General features: G+C 39.5%; 2 protein-coding genes across 4 annotated transcripts; one reads left to right on the top strand and one right to left on the bottom strand.

Moving 5' to 3' along the window:
• The first annotated feature begins 776 nt into the window (after positions 1 to 776).
• Positions 777 to 8,063, top strand: rbck1 (RanBP-type and C3HC4-type zinc finger containing 1). The gene is made up of 12 exons (XM_085407464.1): positions 777 to 1,034; positions 1,408 to 1,552; positions 1,876 to 1,972; positions 3,590 to 3,788; positions 3,924 to 4,066; positions 4,174 to 4,347; positions 4,823 to 4,983; positions 5,735 to 5,831; positions 6,023 to 6,202; positions 6,293 to 6,391; positions 7,098 to 7,241; positions 7,341 to 8,063. Exons 1-12 carry the CDS (start codon positions 995 to 997, stop codon positions 7,419 to 7,421), a joined length of 1,560 nt encoding a protein of 519 aa, XP_085263590.1. The 5' UTR covers positions 777 to 994; the 3' UTR covers positions 7,422 to 8,063.
• tbc1d20 (TBC1 domain family, member 20) lies at positions 2,010 to 15,527 on the bottom strand. Of its 3 annotated transcripts, XR_014911789.1 has the most exons (9): positions 15,102 to 15,527; positions 14,794 to 14,979; positions 14,601 to 14,681; positions 12,708 to 12,894; positions 12,440 to 12,541; positions 11,645 to 11,786; positions 10,964 to 11,142; positions 2,915 to 3,010; positions 2,011 to 2,831 (listed from the first exon to the last, which is right to left on the bottom strand). XR_014911789.1 is itself a non-coding variant. In XM_085407466.1 (8 exons), the coding sequence occupies exons 1-8, from the start codon at positions 15,151 to 15,153 to the stop codon at positions 2,977 to 2,979; spliced, it is 963 nt and encodes a 320-aa protein (XP_085263592.1). In that variant the 5' UTR covers positions 15,154 to 15,527; the 3' UTR covers positions 2,010 to 2,976. The 3 variants fall into 3 exon arrangements, 2 of the variants coding, with proteins under 2 accessions (XP_085263592.1, XP_085263591.1); XM_085407466.1 differs by having other exon boundaries at positions 2,010 to 3,010; XM_085407465.1 differs by lacking the exons at positions 2,011 to 2,831; positions 2,915 to 3,010 and adding an exon at positions 8,691 to 10,805.
• Positions 15,528 to 15,608: the final 81 nt, after the last annotated feature.

Here is a 15,608-nt window from a genome sequence, read left to right as displayed (position 1 = left end):
TGAAGTCTAGAAGGCTAAAGTAAAATGAAGATGTTGCTATGGACGAGATTAGGGCTCCAGGTGCGAGAGATGACAAGTGCAAGCAGGCAGGCGGCAGGCGGGGACTCGGGGACGCTCTGCAACTTTGTGGTGCGCAGCTGAACAGACCCGCCAGCCCCTCCTGCTGGAGCCGCTGTGATTGGCTCGTTTATCAGCATCTGGATTAAACTGATCATCACTAAAGCTTCTTATCTTCCCATAACCCTTTGTATATCTTTTTTTTTTTCGGTTTGAACGCAAAGACACACTATTAAAACTAGAGCTGCAATATACGACCAACTTGCCCTCGGAGTGCTCATTCATCGCCAGAGATGTTAATACCGATAAAAAAAAGGGCTTATTTTAAAGGGCTTCCGTTGTTCTTAAGTTAAATATACAGCGAATGTAATTAATCTGAATTAAATATTAGGTCCAAAGTTGTAAAACCTGAATGTTAAAATGAGTTCAGCCTTTGACATACACTGCCATCTGCTGGATGCGAGAAGTCACCATTTCAGATGGGGGTTTTTTTGTTTGTTTTTTTAAAGGGGGTGAATTTATAATTAGATTTCATGCATCGGCTGTTATTTATTTTTGGACTTATTCGTGTGGTTTTTAGTTTTACAATAATGCATTTAACTGATTTAGATAGGAACAAAAAAGTGTCAACGAGGGGTGGAGCGAAATAAATTCCAAAGCGATCCTTTAAAAATATCTCTTCCTGGGCGTGAGTCAGTTTCACTTTCCGTTCTACCTGACAGGGACTGAGAAGTGAGAAAGCGACGCTAGAGTGGTACTTCTGACTTCTACTTGGCTCTCTTTGGCCCTATAGCTGCCTTTCTTAACCTTAAGCCGAACTTGGAAAGGCTCTGTCGGATGAGGACTGAGGAAGTATTGCCTGAAATAGTTTTAAAGGCAGCTGTGTTTCGTTACAGCTGCCAAGCAGCTTAATAATTTTATTACCTCCCGTGTAGTAATGGCTTCAGAGGTGGCACCGAGGGTCGATCTGACTGAGGGTAAGCAGCTCAATTAACTTTCGATTTTGTTATGAAGACTCCAAATACTTCTTGACAACTACGTTTTATAAGATCTCAGAGCTGTCCTAGTAAAACAGAAAGCGTTTTGTGTGTGTCACTGCTTGCTATCGATTTCTTAGTGTAGAGATTGTGAAAGTGTCACTGTTGTTTTGGTAAGACTCAACGCTTTATATTGTCAAAATCAACAGACAAGCCACTATCAATTTCGTAATGTTCATTTACCATTGCTACGTACGTGTATGTTGGCATAGAGGATAGAAAGAAATCAATTGATAATACGAAGAATTAAAGAAAAACGAGTTATGTTGACAATAAGTCACGTGACGCCCCTCTTCCTTTGCTCGCGATGAAGCGGAGGAGCTTGCCCGGTCTCTGACTGAAGCCCTCAGCAGCGGGGACTCTGAAGAAGCAGCTAAACTGTGCCAGAGGCTGACTCAGCTCTCCGTCCGGGTGTCAGTCAACATCAACAGTCAGATCTACCCCCAGGAATCCATAAGGTGGGACACAGCAGTGTGTGGGGATATGCCTGTGTGTACTTCCCTGTTTCTTAAAATGCCTCCATGACAGTAATACCACAGACGCTGCTGTTTATGGGGGAAGAGTTCCCCTTTTTATTTTTAGATGGGCTCTGTTTTAATTTGGAAGCATGCAATGTAAACAAGAATTAAGGCCAAGTGCCAAAAAAACAAAACATGCATATATGACTGTTTGTCTGTGGTTACATGCTGGAAATACCAAAATAAGAACACGAATGAATGGACATGAATGTTCAAGTGAAAATAGTAGAGGGCTGACATGTTCTGTTGTTCCTGTTCTACAGGTTGAAGGTTGGAGTGGAGGATGGACAGTCAGAAGACAATATCCCTGTGATTCTTGAGGTTGCTACTGGCATGACAATTGCACAATTAAAAGACAAGGTACTGATGTGAAAGCACACGCAACACAAGAGGCAATTTTCTTCTGTTCTTTTATTATTATTTTTTTTACGTAAATATTTTCTTACCAACCTATGATACATTACACATATAAAACCTAAAATGGAGCTGAGCTATGATCTATTAAAGGCTACTTGTGAAGTTTTCTTGTAACCAAAAATGTTTATGCATCACTCATAATAATGCAGTGAGTGTATCATGGAGTGTATCATTTGTCAGTAAAGCCTTGCCCCTAAATGCAATTCAGTATTGTTTATATCAGTGTTTATCAGCAAGCAGTCTTTTCTATTTTTATTTTAAATTCAGCTTTATTTCAGACTTCGTGTCCAAAGTGAGTTTGCTCATTTCAATTTTAGTCTTGTTTTTAGAAGTTTCACTGTTAGTTTTACTGTTTTATTGTCTAGCACGTATACACTAAAGGTAAAAGTTAGGAAAGTCATTATAAGTATTATAAAGATTATAAGTATCCTATTACCTTAAAAACACAAAACGTTTTTCAAACAGTTGACTCATTCTTGTAGATATCCAAAGTCTTAATAAACATCTTCATCAAAGTCTCCTCAGCCAAGCTGTGATAACAAATTTTTTGTTACGGTTTGGAGGAGGACTCAAGCGCAGGACTCCGGTTCTGATGCTCACAAGAAGGATTTATTTACAATTCACCTGGTGTATATACAAGAAGGTGCGGGGGGTGCTATATACAGCTGAGTGAAGGAAGAAGGGGTCTCCAGGGAAGTCCAGGGGGGAAGCACGCGTTCTTCAGATCATCCACACAAACGATCACAGGCTCACACTCCGACACTGCCACACAGAAATCACACAGGGGAAAATCCAGGAAGCTCTGTAGGCAGGGAGTCAGGGTTAAGTACGACACACAAAGGAAAATACTCTTAACTAGACTTGCTGTAGCTTGGCTTCACTAACGCATGGTAGACAACGATCCAGCGATGAACAGCAGTCGCCTCCTGGTTTAACTGCTGATCGTCTTAATGAGACCCAGGTGTCTTATCTGTCGAGGGCCTGGGCCAAGGGCGTGAACCCACAGTGAGTTTCGCGCCGGCGAGAGAGAGAGAGAGAGAGAGAGAGAGAGAGAGAGAGCTGATCAGCTGATCAGCTGATCCGCCTGGCCGTGACATTTTTATCAAACGAATAAATACTAAAACTAAGGATGTTTCCTCTTTTCTATTTTTTATTTCATTTGAGTTCATGTTCCAAGTTCACAAAATCATTTCAGTTGGTTTTATTTTTCCAAAGTCTAGTATGTATTATTTTTTTTAAATGTTAGTTAAGTAAAAGTTTTTTCACATCTAGTTTTAGTTTTCAGTTTGGTGTTAGTTAACTATAGTAACCTTACCACATACACACAGTAGCAAAGTTGTGCACCGATTCATACAAAAACAGCCCCACAGTGCTACAAGAGATCAAAACCCTCCTGACCATTCTTGATGTCTTCTATGCATTAAAGTGTTTATTACCCTTTAGGAAGTGGTAGTACACCAGCTGGCTTATGTTATTGTCTTTAAAGTTTCACTGCATTTTGTTAAGCCACATTGAAATTCCAGTGGACGAGTTACTTTTTCTTTTCTTTTATATTCAAAGATCAGCCAAGATTTTGGGTTCCACCCACTGCTGCAGCGCTGGGTGATTGGGAAGCGGCTAGCTCAGGACCAGGAAACATTATATAGCCATGGGATTCGAAATAGTGGAGACCAGGCTTTCCTGTTTATCAGGTCTGCCCATGCTGCTCATCTCACACGGCATCAGCACAACCTGGACCAGGAGCAACAACGTATAGATGGTAAGTAGTAAACAGTTGTCTTACCTTTTGAACGATAAGAAGAAGTGCTTTGGCTATGATAAATACAGACAGCAAAGTATGCCGTATTGATGTTTAATAACACTGAAGTTTTATACAATTAAAATATATTATTAGGTATCATGGAGTCGATGCAATCACTGCAGCTGTTTCCCAGAGGTCTGGATGGAGGTGGTGGTGAGAAGATAGTTCCTCCTCCTCTTCCTCCTAGAGACCAAACTGCTACTGTACCCAAGCCTCCTGTGGCTCCTAAACCTCAGGTCAGAACACAACTAGACCCTGCTTTAGCAATGGGCCTGCACATATAATTGTTTAAATACAGTAGTGCATGTTTTAGAGATGTGTAAACATATTGTATGTCTTGCAGTTGGGATGGGCCTGTTCAGTGTGTACATATCTGAACAAGCCAACACGTCCTGGCTGTGAGATGTGCGGAGGGGAACGGCCAGCAGAATACACTGTGCCTGACATCTACCAGCCAGATGAGGAGGAGATTAAGAGGATCCAGCAGGAAACACTTGCCATGATGCAGTACGAACAGGTAAAAGTGCTGCTTGTTAAAAAACAGCTAAAATTAAATCCTTTTAACACGGTCTCACATTTATGTGTGAAATAACCCTAATCACCTGGGGTCATGGGAAAACCTGAAATATTATAGGAAATAAGATTTGTGCTTGACAGGTTTTAAAGAAAAATTTAATGTTTATATTAAAACATCGGTATATTTGTTATAAAAGAAACAGACAGAAAGAAAGAGAAAAACCATCAGTTTAATTAACTCATTAAATCTTGTTTTTGTGTCACTTTTTTGTTTAAATTCCACATTTTAAACTACGCATTGTTCCTAGATGATTTGCCACACATTACCATTAAAGAATAATGAGAGCTGACTTTCGGGCCACAATAAAACTTCTCAGCTTTCACTTTCTATCTTCGGGAAAAGCTAAATTACTATGTTTGTAATGAGTCATGCAGTTTATCTGAACCTCTGCTGCGCATGCTACTCTGTGATAAAGGCTCAGCGGATGGAACGAGAAGAGAACTATTTGCACTTGTTGGCAACAGAAGAACAGAACCTTATCCCAAATGCCAACGAGGCAGATTGTCCAATTTGCTTCAGTAATCTGCAGCCAGGAGAGGGCATCGTGCTCAGAGAATGTCTCCATACCTTCTGCAGGTATGACAGAAAATAGCTTTGTAACATGACAGAAAAATTATCAAATTCTGTCTGCTTTCTTGGTCACTTTCTGATTAGCTAACATTGACCTTTACACCACCCATACCATATCCCAACTTCCCTGCTGCTAGACCTTCGCAATAACGTCCTTTACCAAAGTGCATCTAATGTCATCATCAATTTGATGCCTGTACAAATCTAGCCATTGCATTTACTACTGTTACTACTAACTGTACAGTGGAGTTACATGACACACTTGACTTACAACTGACTTTTGAAAAAAGAGCCTTTATTTAAAAACAAAACAAAACAGAAAAGATTTGGCATTTTAGTAGTATGAGTCAGAGGGGAAATATGCAGGAAATGGTCTGGGGGAGAACTAGGCCCCTGCAATAGTCTTTCTCATATGGGCTGCCAGCTCGGCAAGATGGGCTACAGTGGTGAGTTTTCTTGCATGTACTGCCTGGTTCACTCACAACATTTCAGTGGGATTTAAATCTTTAGCTAATTTATTCTGTACCCCTCAAGCATCTTTTTGAACCATGTCTTGGTGCAAGTCTTGTTTTAGACCCGAAACACCTTCTTCTCCTATAATTTTAACTACATGTGTCATTTCTTTTGTGTATATCAACTTTATGCATATGCAGTGTTTCATATGTATGCTCGTTTTGAATAATAAGAGTCAGTGTATGCAAAATGTGCATTGTGCTTAATATTTTATGTATATAATGACGTGTATGTGATTACTCAGGGAGTGTCTAAAAGGGACAATAGTAAACAGTCAAGATGCTGAGGTGTCCTGTCCTGACAACTGTGACAGCAAATTACTGGACCGAGAGATCAAAGAGGTGAGTGTAAGCCACGGGGACACAACCTTAACCTTCACATGGTCTATGTTTGACAGTCATACATCACCTTTCCCAAAAAATAACACAGACAATAACTTTAAGAGAAGCAAATATGTTGACAGCCACACAGTATGTAATCTCTTACTCTTCATATGTCTCTGTTATTGTTTATGGTATAATCCTGGGTCCAGCTGCTCACGGAAGAGGAACACCAGCGGTTTCTGGAGTTGCGTCTGAGCATTGCAGAGAGCCGCTCAGAGCACAGCTTCCACTGTCAGACTCCCAACTGTCGTGGGTGGTGCATCTATGAGGATGAAGTCAATGAATTTCACTGTGAACTCTGCGACGAAACCAACTGCATTCTCTGCAGGGTACCTTTGTTACGTTAATACCTTAACTGAACAAAGTTTCATTTCGTGTAATAGAGAGGGCGCCAGATGTAAAGGACGTATATTTTTCAGGCCATCCACAAAGACATGAATTGCAAGGACTACCAGGATGACCTGCGTGTAAGAGCAGAGAATGATGAAGCAGCTCAGAAAACTAAACAGATGCTGGAGGTAAGTCAACTTTAAAGTGCTTTGTTAATTACCCTGAACAGTGAAAATCTATGAATGCTGGCAAAGCAAAGCAATGTGGATCAAGAAGCAGAACACAAATGACATTACAAACAAAATAATACATTGTCTCTTATCAAGGACTATAATTTTTCTCTTATCCAGAGTGAAATAAACCAAATAGGCAATTTTGTAGAATCTTAACCCTGTAAAATAAATCATAGAACAATCAGTCTTTTTTTTTTTTTACAATTAAATGTTCTTTCATTAATGGCTGCTTAAGGAGGTAGTTTCCAAATCCTCAGGTGTATCTTAGACTAGTGTCATTATTAAGGGTGAAGCAAGCTTTGGGAAGCCTTTGTTTCTCTGTGGCGGAAACAAGGGCTGTGGTGATCTGTTGCGCTCTTAACACCTTCTGTCTAATAACCTTGTGGTATTCAACACATGCTGTAAATGTATCTGTTCTGTTTAGTTGCATGCAGTGGCTAGGTCCATCTTTTATATGCAGGCTATGGCAAGGATTTAGGCATTGGATTGATACGGGGCTTTACTTTATGGAATACAGCAAAGTTAGATCATATTATATTCAGATTTTGAGTCAAGTGGATAAATTGTATTATGTTGATGTTTTTCTGTACTTTTTAAAATCACCCTCTCAGGCATTTTCCTCTATGGCTACTTCACACTGTTTCACTGTATTCAACTACAGAGCCTGCTGCAGAATGGGGAAGCCATGAAATGCCCACGGTGTGACATCATTGTCCAGAAAAAAGATGGATGTGACTGGATCTGCTGCTTGATGTGCAAAACAGAAATCTGTTGGGTCACTAAACAAGCTCGATGGGGCCCAAATGTAAATATATATGCATTAAGATAGATAAACATATTCAGAAAGGTTTCTCTATTTTGTGTCTGAGACATGGTTCTCATTTCTTTCTTTTCTTTTTTACAGGGCAGCGGTGACATAACTGGTGGATGTAGATGTCGAGTCAATAATCAGCCCTGTCATCCTAACTGCCAAAACTGTCACTGAGGGAAGAACACTAATAAACTCATATTAGAACCTCCAGTGAAAGCGATTACACTGTCTGGATAAATTCAAACCACGTCTCGTGCTCAGATCTCCGATTTAATGGTAGTTTGATTTATTTCACCCTCTCTTTCACTGGTATATGGACAAAACTCATCTATCTTGCTTGCAATGCATCCAGGTGTATTAAAAACTGTTGTTAGTACAGTGTGAGGGGGAAAACAGTTATACTTGGAGTTTTTTTGCCACAATACCTTCTTATCTCTAGCTATTGCTTTCTTCTAGTTCAATGAGCCAATTGTGATACTATTTACTTGAGTTTGGATTCGACTCAGAATTTATCAGAACACGCATACTGAGGTAACATTTTACTTTTCTGAACAAAGATGCAAAAGGTCTTTGTGCTTATACAGTATATAATATTAGCACTCCAAAGATGACGGTGCATGATAAGGGCTTTCTTGTTTATTTTGTCTATAAAGTCTGATGATAAATAGCAATATTTTTCATTAATTTATTTTACAACTAAGAATTTTATCTATCAAACACCAGGGCAGTTGTGGTTATAAGTACTATTAAGGTCTTACCAATATAAATGGTCAGCACTTTCTGTTTAAAGTTACTGTTTTTGTTTGATATGTTATTAAAATAAATGGCTGGTTATGGGATTGTTCAGTCGACAAATCAGACTTTTCTTTTTGTTTACATTGAATGAATGTACTCATAATGAAAAACAGATTGCTCTAATGCACTTAATGGCTATAAAGTATCATGTGTATAATGTCTTTCTCTGCAACTAATTCCTGTATTAATTCCTAAAGAATTACAGGAACTAAATTACTACACATAAATTATATGTGATGTTGCATTAAAGCTTGTTGTTAGGCTTTACATTCTATGTCTTGAGTCATGAAGCACCATGTATTTTAAATATGGACATTATGATGTAACTGTATATCTAAACAGATTTTAAAAATGAGCTTAAGATCAGCTCAAGCATCTGACGATGTTCAACTTTGTCATCTTCTGTATCCTTAATTATTATTTCTTATTAGAACCATAGCACTAATCTAAATATGTTAAGAAGCCTAAGGAACTGAAGTCACAAAGGACAATTGAGGCTAATGTGGTCTAGCAGAAGCCGTCAGAGGGCAGCTAAAACCTGAATTTGAGAAATCCTGAAAAACACACTATATAGTCATAGAAAATATTCTGAATAAAAACGTAAGCCTGAATCCAAATGCATAAAACCTTTTCACTCTAGTTTATTAGCATTCTCTTGTACAACTTTACATTAGTAGACAGTCCAATAGTAACAAAAATAAACATAAAAGGCAGATAAATCATTTAGTGCAATGAAAATAAATGAACACCGCTGAGTGCAGATACGTCCTGCATTACAATGCTCAACAACTAAGCTCTTAGGAGCATAAGAGCATCCTTGGACATGTGCCAGTCACCTTCATTTCAGTCAGCTTGCAGATCCCTTACCAGCTGAATGAGAGGCTCAATACAAGGCCAATAAACCAATCAAACACAGCACAGCACTGGAGCATCAAGCCTTCAGCTTCACATAGAAAAAAAGCATCAAATAAAATCACTTTGATGAGTTTCACCCAATTAAGAAGTTTTTAGAGGACTACCAGTTCTGTGTCCCGGTAGGGGGCAAGAACTCAAGGCTGATATTTGAAACAAGAACTGTGGGTTTTCAAATGACTGACAATAAACGAAACCCTATTAAAATGAAATCTCTTATTTAAGGATGTGATTTTAATGTCAATGACTGGAACAATCTGGTACCGTGGACCAATTCTACACTCAAATCACTTTACAAAGGAGCATCTGCTCAAATCAAGCAAAAAAAAAAATCACGTATAAATCTAAAATATTAGACAGAATTAATATGAAGGCCCAGGCACTTCTCTAAAAGGAGCACCCTTCCAAACAAACTGAGTAAAAGCAACTATCAAATCAAAGTGATTTTACAAAACTAATGCAGTCAGTACAAGCCAGGTCTGCTATACTGCTAATAAGAAGACAACAATATCAACTTAATTTTACTTATTCCACCTCTGATATTTACGGTTACTAGGCATTTGGTGAATGACCATATTGTGGGAACTATTAGGATATGACCATCTTCTCTAGAATTTTTTTTTTTTTTTTTTTTTTTTACATAAACTAGTTATTTGGGTACACAAAACACAAACTCATTTTCAGGTGTGTGTGTGTGTGCAAGCATTAAATAACTTAAAAGTTATCACTTAGCTACTCTTATACTATTTTCCTGGGCGATGAAAGCTATATTGTATTGCGAGGGCATATTCTCAAATATATGTTTAGGCAAACAAAAACTTCAAGTAAGCTACAATGTATTTACTTTTGTAAGACCAGTTTCATTTAACCAAGTCATGGGTAACAGCTGCTGATGTGTTAAAGATACTCGGTCCTTTAGAGAAGATACCTTTATACGCTTACTGAAAGGGTTAAACATAACTAATGAAATACACAAAATGATCTAAAAATAATGAAATGGTGACCTTTAAAGTGCCTGCGTGTCATGTTTCTATACAGTTACTTACCTTAAAATTAACAAACAGTAAATTTTACAAAGCGAGAATTCAGGAATTCCCTATTTGGTCCAGGTATCAAATAGATTACAAATGGTTTGTGACTGCGTACACACTCAACTACACACACAAACACACACATTCACTCAGGCGCTCGTAATTGGCAGCAGTTTCAAATGTAGTGAGTCTGCCAAGTTTTCTGCAAATCCCTGTGAGGATAATGCCTTCAAATTATTTTAATACTAAATATAAATAAGCTTTCGTGATGACCATCAATAATGGTTCTTATACATAGTCTCTTCATTATATTCTTCAATTCAGAACAACAGCAGCATTTACACTGGTGCCTATTCAGGAATTACAAAGCAAAAAGGCTTGACAAACCCTACACAGAGTAGAAAGACATCCTCGACTTTAGAGAGTGCACCCAGACAGTGTTGCCGACTCCGCGGTTTGTGGTTTAAACCATTAAAGGGTTCTTGATAGCAGACCCACCAGCTTGATTTAGTAGAGGACAGAATACATGGAGTGTTGGTGTAAAAGAAAAGCAGTTCAAGGAAATAAGTCTAGCTTGGGGGCCCACTCAAGAGCAGTATTGACCACAGCAAGAGCTGCTGCCCCTAAAGCCACTGTGAGACCCATGACTGCAAGTCGAACAAACCGCCGTGCTGCTGAAGGTTGGGCCACTGCAACTACAGAGCTCACTCCTGAGCTCTCCAGTGCAGCCTGCTTTTGTCTGCGTCTGCGACGGAGAACTGAGTCTGGTCGTTGCTGCGCAGATGCAAGTTCAAAGTCCTTAAAGGTAGAGCTTGCCATGCTTAAAGAGACAGATACATGTAGAGAGACAGAAAAAGGTTTTATTGAAAGTGAGTAACTGCAGTTTTTGAAGTAGAAGAAACTAAAATGTGAGTATTAGTATATAAGAAAAATCAGTGATGACAGTTTCATACAACTAAAATAACTATAAGAACTTACCTTTCATGTGAAGCAGCCTCTCTAGCCAATTCAGACGGGGGAAACTGTACAAAGAGGTCTCCTGCTCGGCTGATGAGCGTCTCATAGGGTAGATCCTGGGGAATCTGGGATAGCAGGTGATGAACCATGGCCATATCACATTCACACTCCAATACCTCCTCCTCTCTGTACAGCACGATCTACAACATAAATACAATTTGCATACCAATATAAACATAGAGATGTAAACAGCATATTTGTCAAGGAAAACAATGATACATTCATACAGAAATAAGAAGCCATTCCCATTAGAGATGTAATCATTTAAAATAACACACCCGACTAAATTAAACTAAATAGGGGCAACTTAAAAAGAAGAACTGATCTGACATCACTGCATTGATCTAATAATAATAATACTAATAAAGGGATTGATTGATTAGCCACATATAATGTCAATAAATGCTCAACCATTACCAAATTGGTTTCCACAACCCTCATGAATACAACATTATCCATATCTTCAGCTGTCACAATGGCCTTTGCACAGTGAAAAAATATGAGCTTTCCATATGCACAAATGGAGATTATATAAATGGTTTATTCTTACACTGATTTAGAATATGTAATTCATGTAGTGTTAAAGTAACTTGATGTTTGGGGAGTGTCTCTGAGAGACAAACCAGGAAACAGGAAACTCACCACAGCAGCAAAATAGATGGGCATCAATGGATGGCAGGCCAGGAAGAAGTCATACAACCGGACAACATGGCGGAAGTCTGATAGGACATGGCCAAACCATGTGATGAGCCAACTGAGAGCAAAGACTGTACCCACCTCAGCCCTTAAAATGACAAGTGATGAGATCAGCTTACAATGACACACACAACTATTTAGTTTGCCAACTGCTCCACTTAAAGTACTCTATATAGCACCTACAACCAGAAATTTCTACAACTTTATATACTTTATATATTTATGATATAATCAGGAACTGAAAATCAAACATGAAGGCCAGCTGTAATGGTAACCTTTGGTTGCAGCCTTAATGACGTGGATGCCTTACAACTGAAACTTGAGCTATCATAATTGGATCAGTGTGATGTAAGAGCAGTCACCCTTCATTCCTTCACCTAAAACAGCTTTCATTTTATAGTTGTACCTGTTTTAACATTAACCTTAGCTGTTTAAAGGAGACACCGCTGTAGATATGCCAAAGTAGTAAAGGGTCATACTAATGATCATCATTAGTATGATGATGTACTGTCATTACAACAGACGCTAAAAGATTTTCTGTCTAAAGGAAAAAAATTACTATTGCATGCACAATTCTTTACTGTAAATTTAAGAAGCTAATATTAAAAGTTGGGTATGCAATCTCAGGCTTGTCATTTAACACACTAAAAAATAAAAATGCAAGGTTTAACATCCTCTTGTATCCTAATGCAGAACAAAACCCATTTGGCCTACTTTCACTAGAATAGGAGTGAATCTTACTGTTGCATGAAGTCATGCACCTCAGGGTTGACCCTTTCAATGATGGGCATCAGATAGTTAAGAATGTGTTTTGTGTTGTCCATAGTGGGATCCATGAAGTCCCTGAGAAAGAGAATAAGACAGACAGCATTTTTTTAATACCTCACAGTATGATTTTTATTGAAGCATAAAGCAATAAGGACAGACTGTGCATACAAAAAAAAAAGTGGAAGATTAAGTAGCAGAGAAAATAACCTGCTGTAGATTCATTTGTGTCTGTGATAAGTACCTGAGGTGATGTGTGGAGAGCTTCTCCACTAGAGCAGTTGCAAGACGCTCTCCCACAACTAATAAAAAGGTCACGACAATGTCATGGTATCCTTGGTAGTAGTGCAGCTGGGGATTACGTTGCAGAACTCTGAGGATGATGTCGATTAACTCTTCCTGGAGACCCTCTCTCTGCTCATCTGGCATACCTATGCATGCATAGCCAAAATAGCGCTATATGAATCGAAAGTGCATTGAGTGCTCAAAATTAAATAGACCAGCCCGTTCAGCATTTTTCAAATAAAATACAGCTGTTAGCTTACATTGGCATTCAAAATGTCTCCACAACTAAAAAAATAATAACTATGTAATTCAAATTTGGAGTTAGGCTAACCACCATAGTAGCTCTTTCAACTAAAGTTTATTTAGCTGAAAAAGATGGAAAAGCAATTTCAGTGCATGTCGTTTGAGTATATCCTATGAATTCTCAATTGTCTTGGTTTGAGAATTGGATTTGTAATGGGAAAAATCTAGTTAACCCTCACATTTATTGGGGCGATCGTGGCTCAAGAGTTGGCAGTTCGTCTTGTAATCAGAAGGTTGCCGGTTCGAGCCCCGGCTCGGACAGTCTCGGTCGTTGTGTCCTTGGGCAAGACACTTCACCTACCGCCTACTGGTGATGACCAGAGGGGTGATGGCGCGATATGGCAGCCTCGCTTCTGTCAGTCTGCCCCAGGGCAGCTGTGGCTACAATTGTAGCTTGCCTCCACCAGTGTGTGAATGAGAGTGAATGAATAGTGGAATTGTAAAGCGGTTTGGATGCCCAGAAAAGCGCTATATAAATGCAATCCATTATTATTACATTTAGATGTAGGTGGTTAGAATTTCACTGTATGATTTTTGTATAGCCTTTGTAGGCTTAGCCGAAGTATATGTGTCAGGATGACATGGTGAAAAACTGCTTTGCTTTGCTTAACAATGTTTCACTATGTTATCTGCTAACTGTTGGGGTGTAGAAGGACGAAACTCCCTAGCTGACCAGTGCCAGGAGCTTCCTGGGAAAAGATAGTGGGAGTTGCCCTCTCCCCAGTAACATCCCGTGGGACAGAAACCTGCTGTAACTAAAAGATACACAGAGTTGTGTGTGAGGGTATAAAAGAGGAGCTGAGATGTCCCAAGGTCAGAGCTGGAATGACTGAACTGTGATGTGTGTTGGCTCTCCTTCATGCAGTAATAAAATAGCTTGACCACAGCTCTGACCATGTTGCAGACATTCTTTTTTACAGAAAATACCACGACAGATTCCTGCAGTGGAGAGCAATAGATATAGCTGCAACGAAGCCAAGTGGCTACCAGCAAAGGCCACTATATCAGCTAGTAGCAGCAAAGCCATTTTCATATTGCATTGATAATTACAATATTAAATGCAGATTATTTTTCAGGTGGATAACTACCGAATTTAAAAGGTTACAATGGAAGAAACAGTGTTTTGTCAACAATGTATGGGCAAAACATTAAAACATTTCTCAACAAAACTTCTAGCCAATTATACCATAACCCACTACAAGGCCAATAATATATAAAGAACGATGGTGACCCTGTGCCCATGTCAGCAAAGGCAAGGCAAGGCAAGGCAAGTTTATTTGTATAGCACAATTCAACAACAAGGTGATTCAAAGTGCTTTACAGAGACAAAGGTTAAAAATATACAAGATTTGCAAGTAGAATTTGCCAACCCAGTTCAGTTTTCCCATAACATCTGGGATATGCTTCAGCCCCCCCAAGCCATGAATTGGGAAAGCAGTTAAGAAACTGGAGGAATTTATAGTTGTATTAGAAATGATGACACAGTCACTCTATATCATGTCTACAGTGTGTGTATGTAGACACAATTGGCCATGGATTGGTCACTCACCAGGTGGGAACCTCCGTAGTGAACGCTGGACATCCAGCAACACCTGGTTGTAGTCTTTGTTATTTTCTCGGTCTACAGTGTCTGAAAAAATGAAAATGTTGCCACCAGCAATTACTGTATGATGCATTGACTGCTAGCCTTTGTATTAGGAGGTGCGAGACGCGCAACTGCATATCGTCAACAATTATAATACCTGGCTCTTGATTCAAGACATCAAGGGGGACGTTGAGGAGCTTAGGCCAGACCTGGCACCGTATCTCATCGGTCAGCAGTCCTCCTTCACTGATAGCCATCCTCCTCAGAGCTGCTACGTCCACTGGACTCACACTCAGTGCCTGTGTGATATCCGCTATTTTCCTCTTCCGTCTGGTGTCCCAGTCTGGAACAGACAACATCGTTTCACTGTTAGAAGCTATGCTCCCACATTTGTTTATTTATTTGTTAGCAAAGCGCCCCGAAGTGTACTCAAACAGTTGACATGACACAGTTAGCGACCGTTACCTTGCTTTCCATTCACTGGCGACGATGTTCCAACATTTCTAGACTTCTTCATGGTGTCTGTACGTCTTGATGCGTCCTCGTTAGATAGCACTACTTTCCATTCTCCCTAGTTTTTGCTAACTCCGTTTTAGCCTTGCGTGGCTGTCAATGAAAACTGTTTAATTACCAATGCTAGCCCCATGAAAACACGGCCTGGTAGATAACTAGCTATTCAGTGTTAGCTATTTACTAAGCTCGCGCTACACTGCCCTGGTTCCATAGCGGCTATTTTTAGGAACACAGCCATCATTGCTGGGACCACTGACAAACAGGTTAACAACCGCCTACCAGCACTTGGATTAAATCGAAAAACCGGCTACATGTTTACATTGGCGGAAGCAACCAAGTATACAGCTGATACAGTTAGCCTAGCCGCTCATACGGAGTGATGACGTAGCAGGAAAGAAAAGCAGGAAGAGGAGGAGGAGGGGTAGGGTCGACCCAATTTTTACTGTAAAGAAACGAAAC

The sequence above is a fragment of the Rhamphochromis longiceps genome, linkage group LG5, assembly GCF_057381845.1.
Source record: "Rhamphochromis longiceps isolate RC_006_pf linkage group LG5, R_longiceps_female_GT1.1, whole genome shotgun sequence".
Classification (NCBI taxonomy): Eukaryota; Metazoa; Chordata; class Actinopteri; order Cichliformes; family Cichlidae; genus Rhamphochromis; species Rhamphochromis longiceps.
The sequence above is the reverse complement of the archived record's forward strand: the minus strand, read 5'-3'. Positions and strand labels throughout refer to the sequence as shown.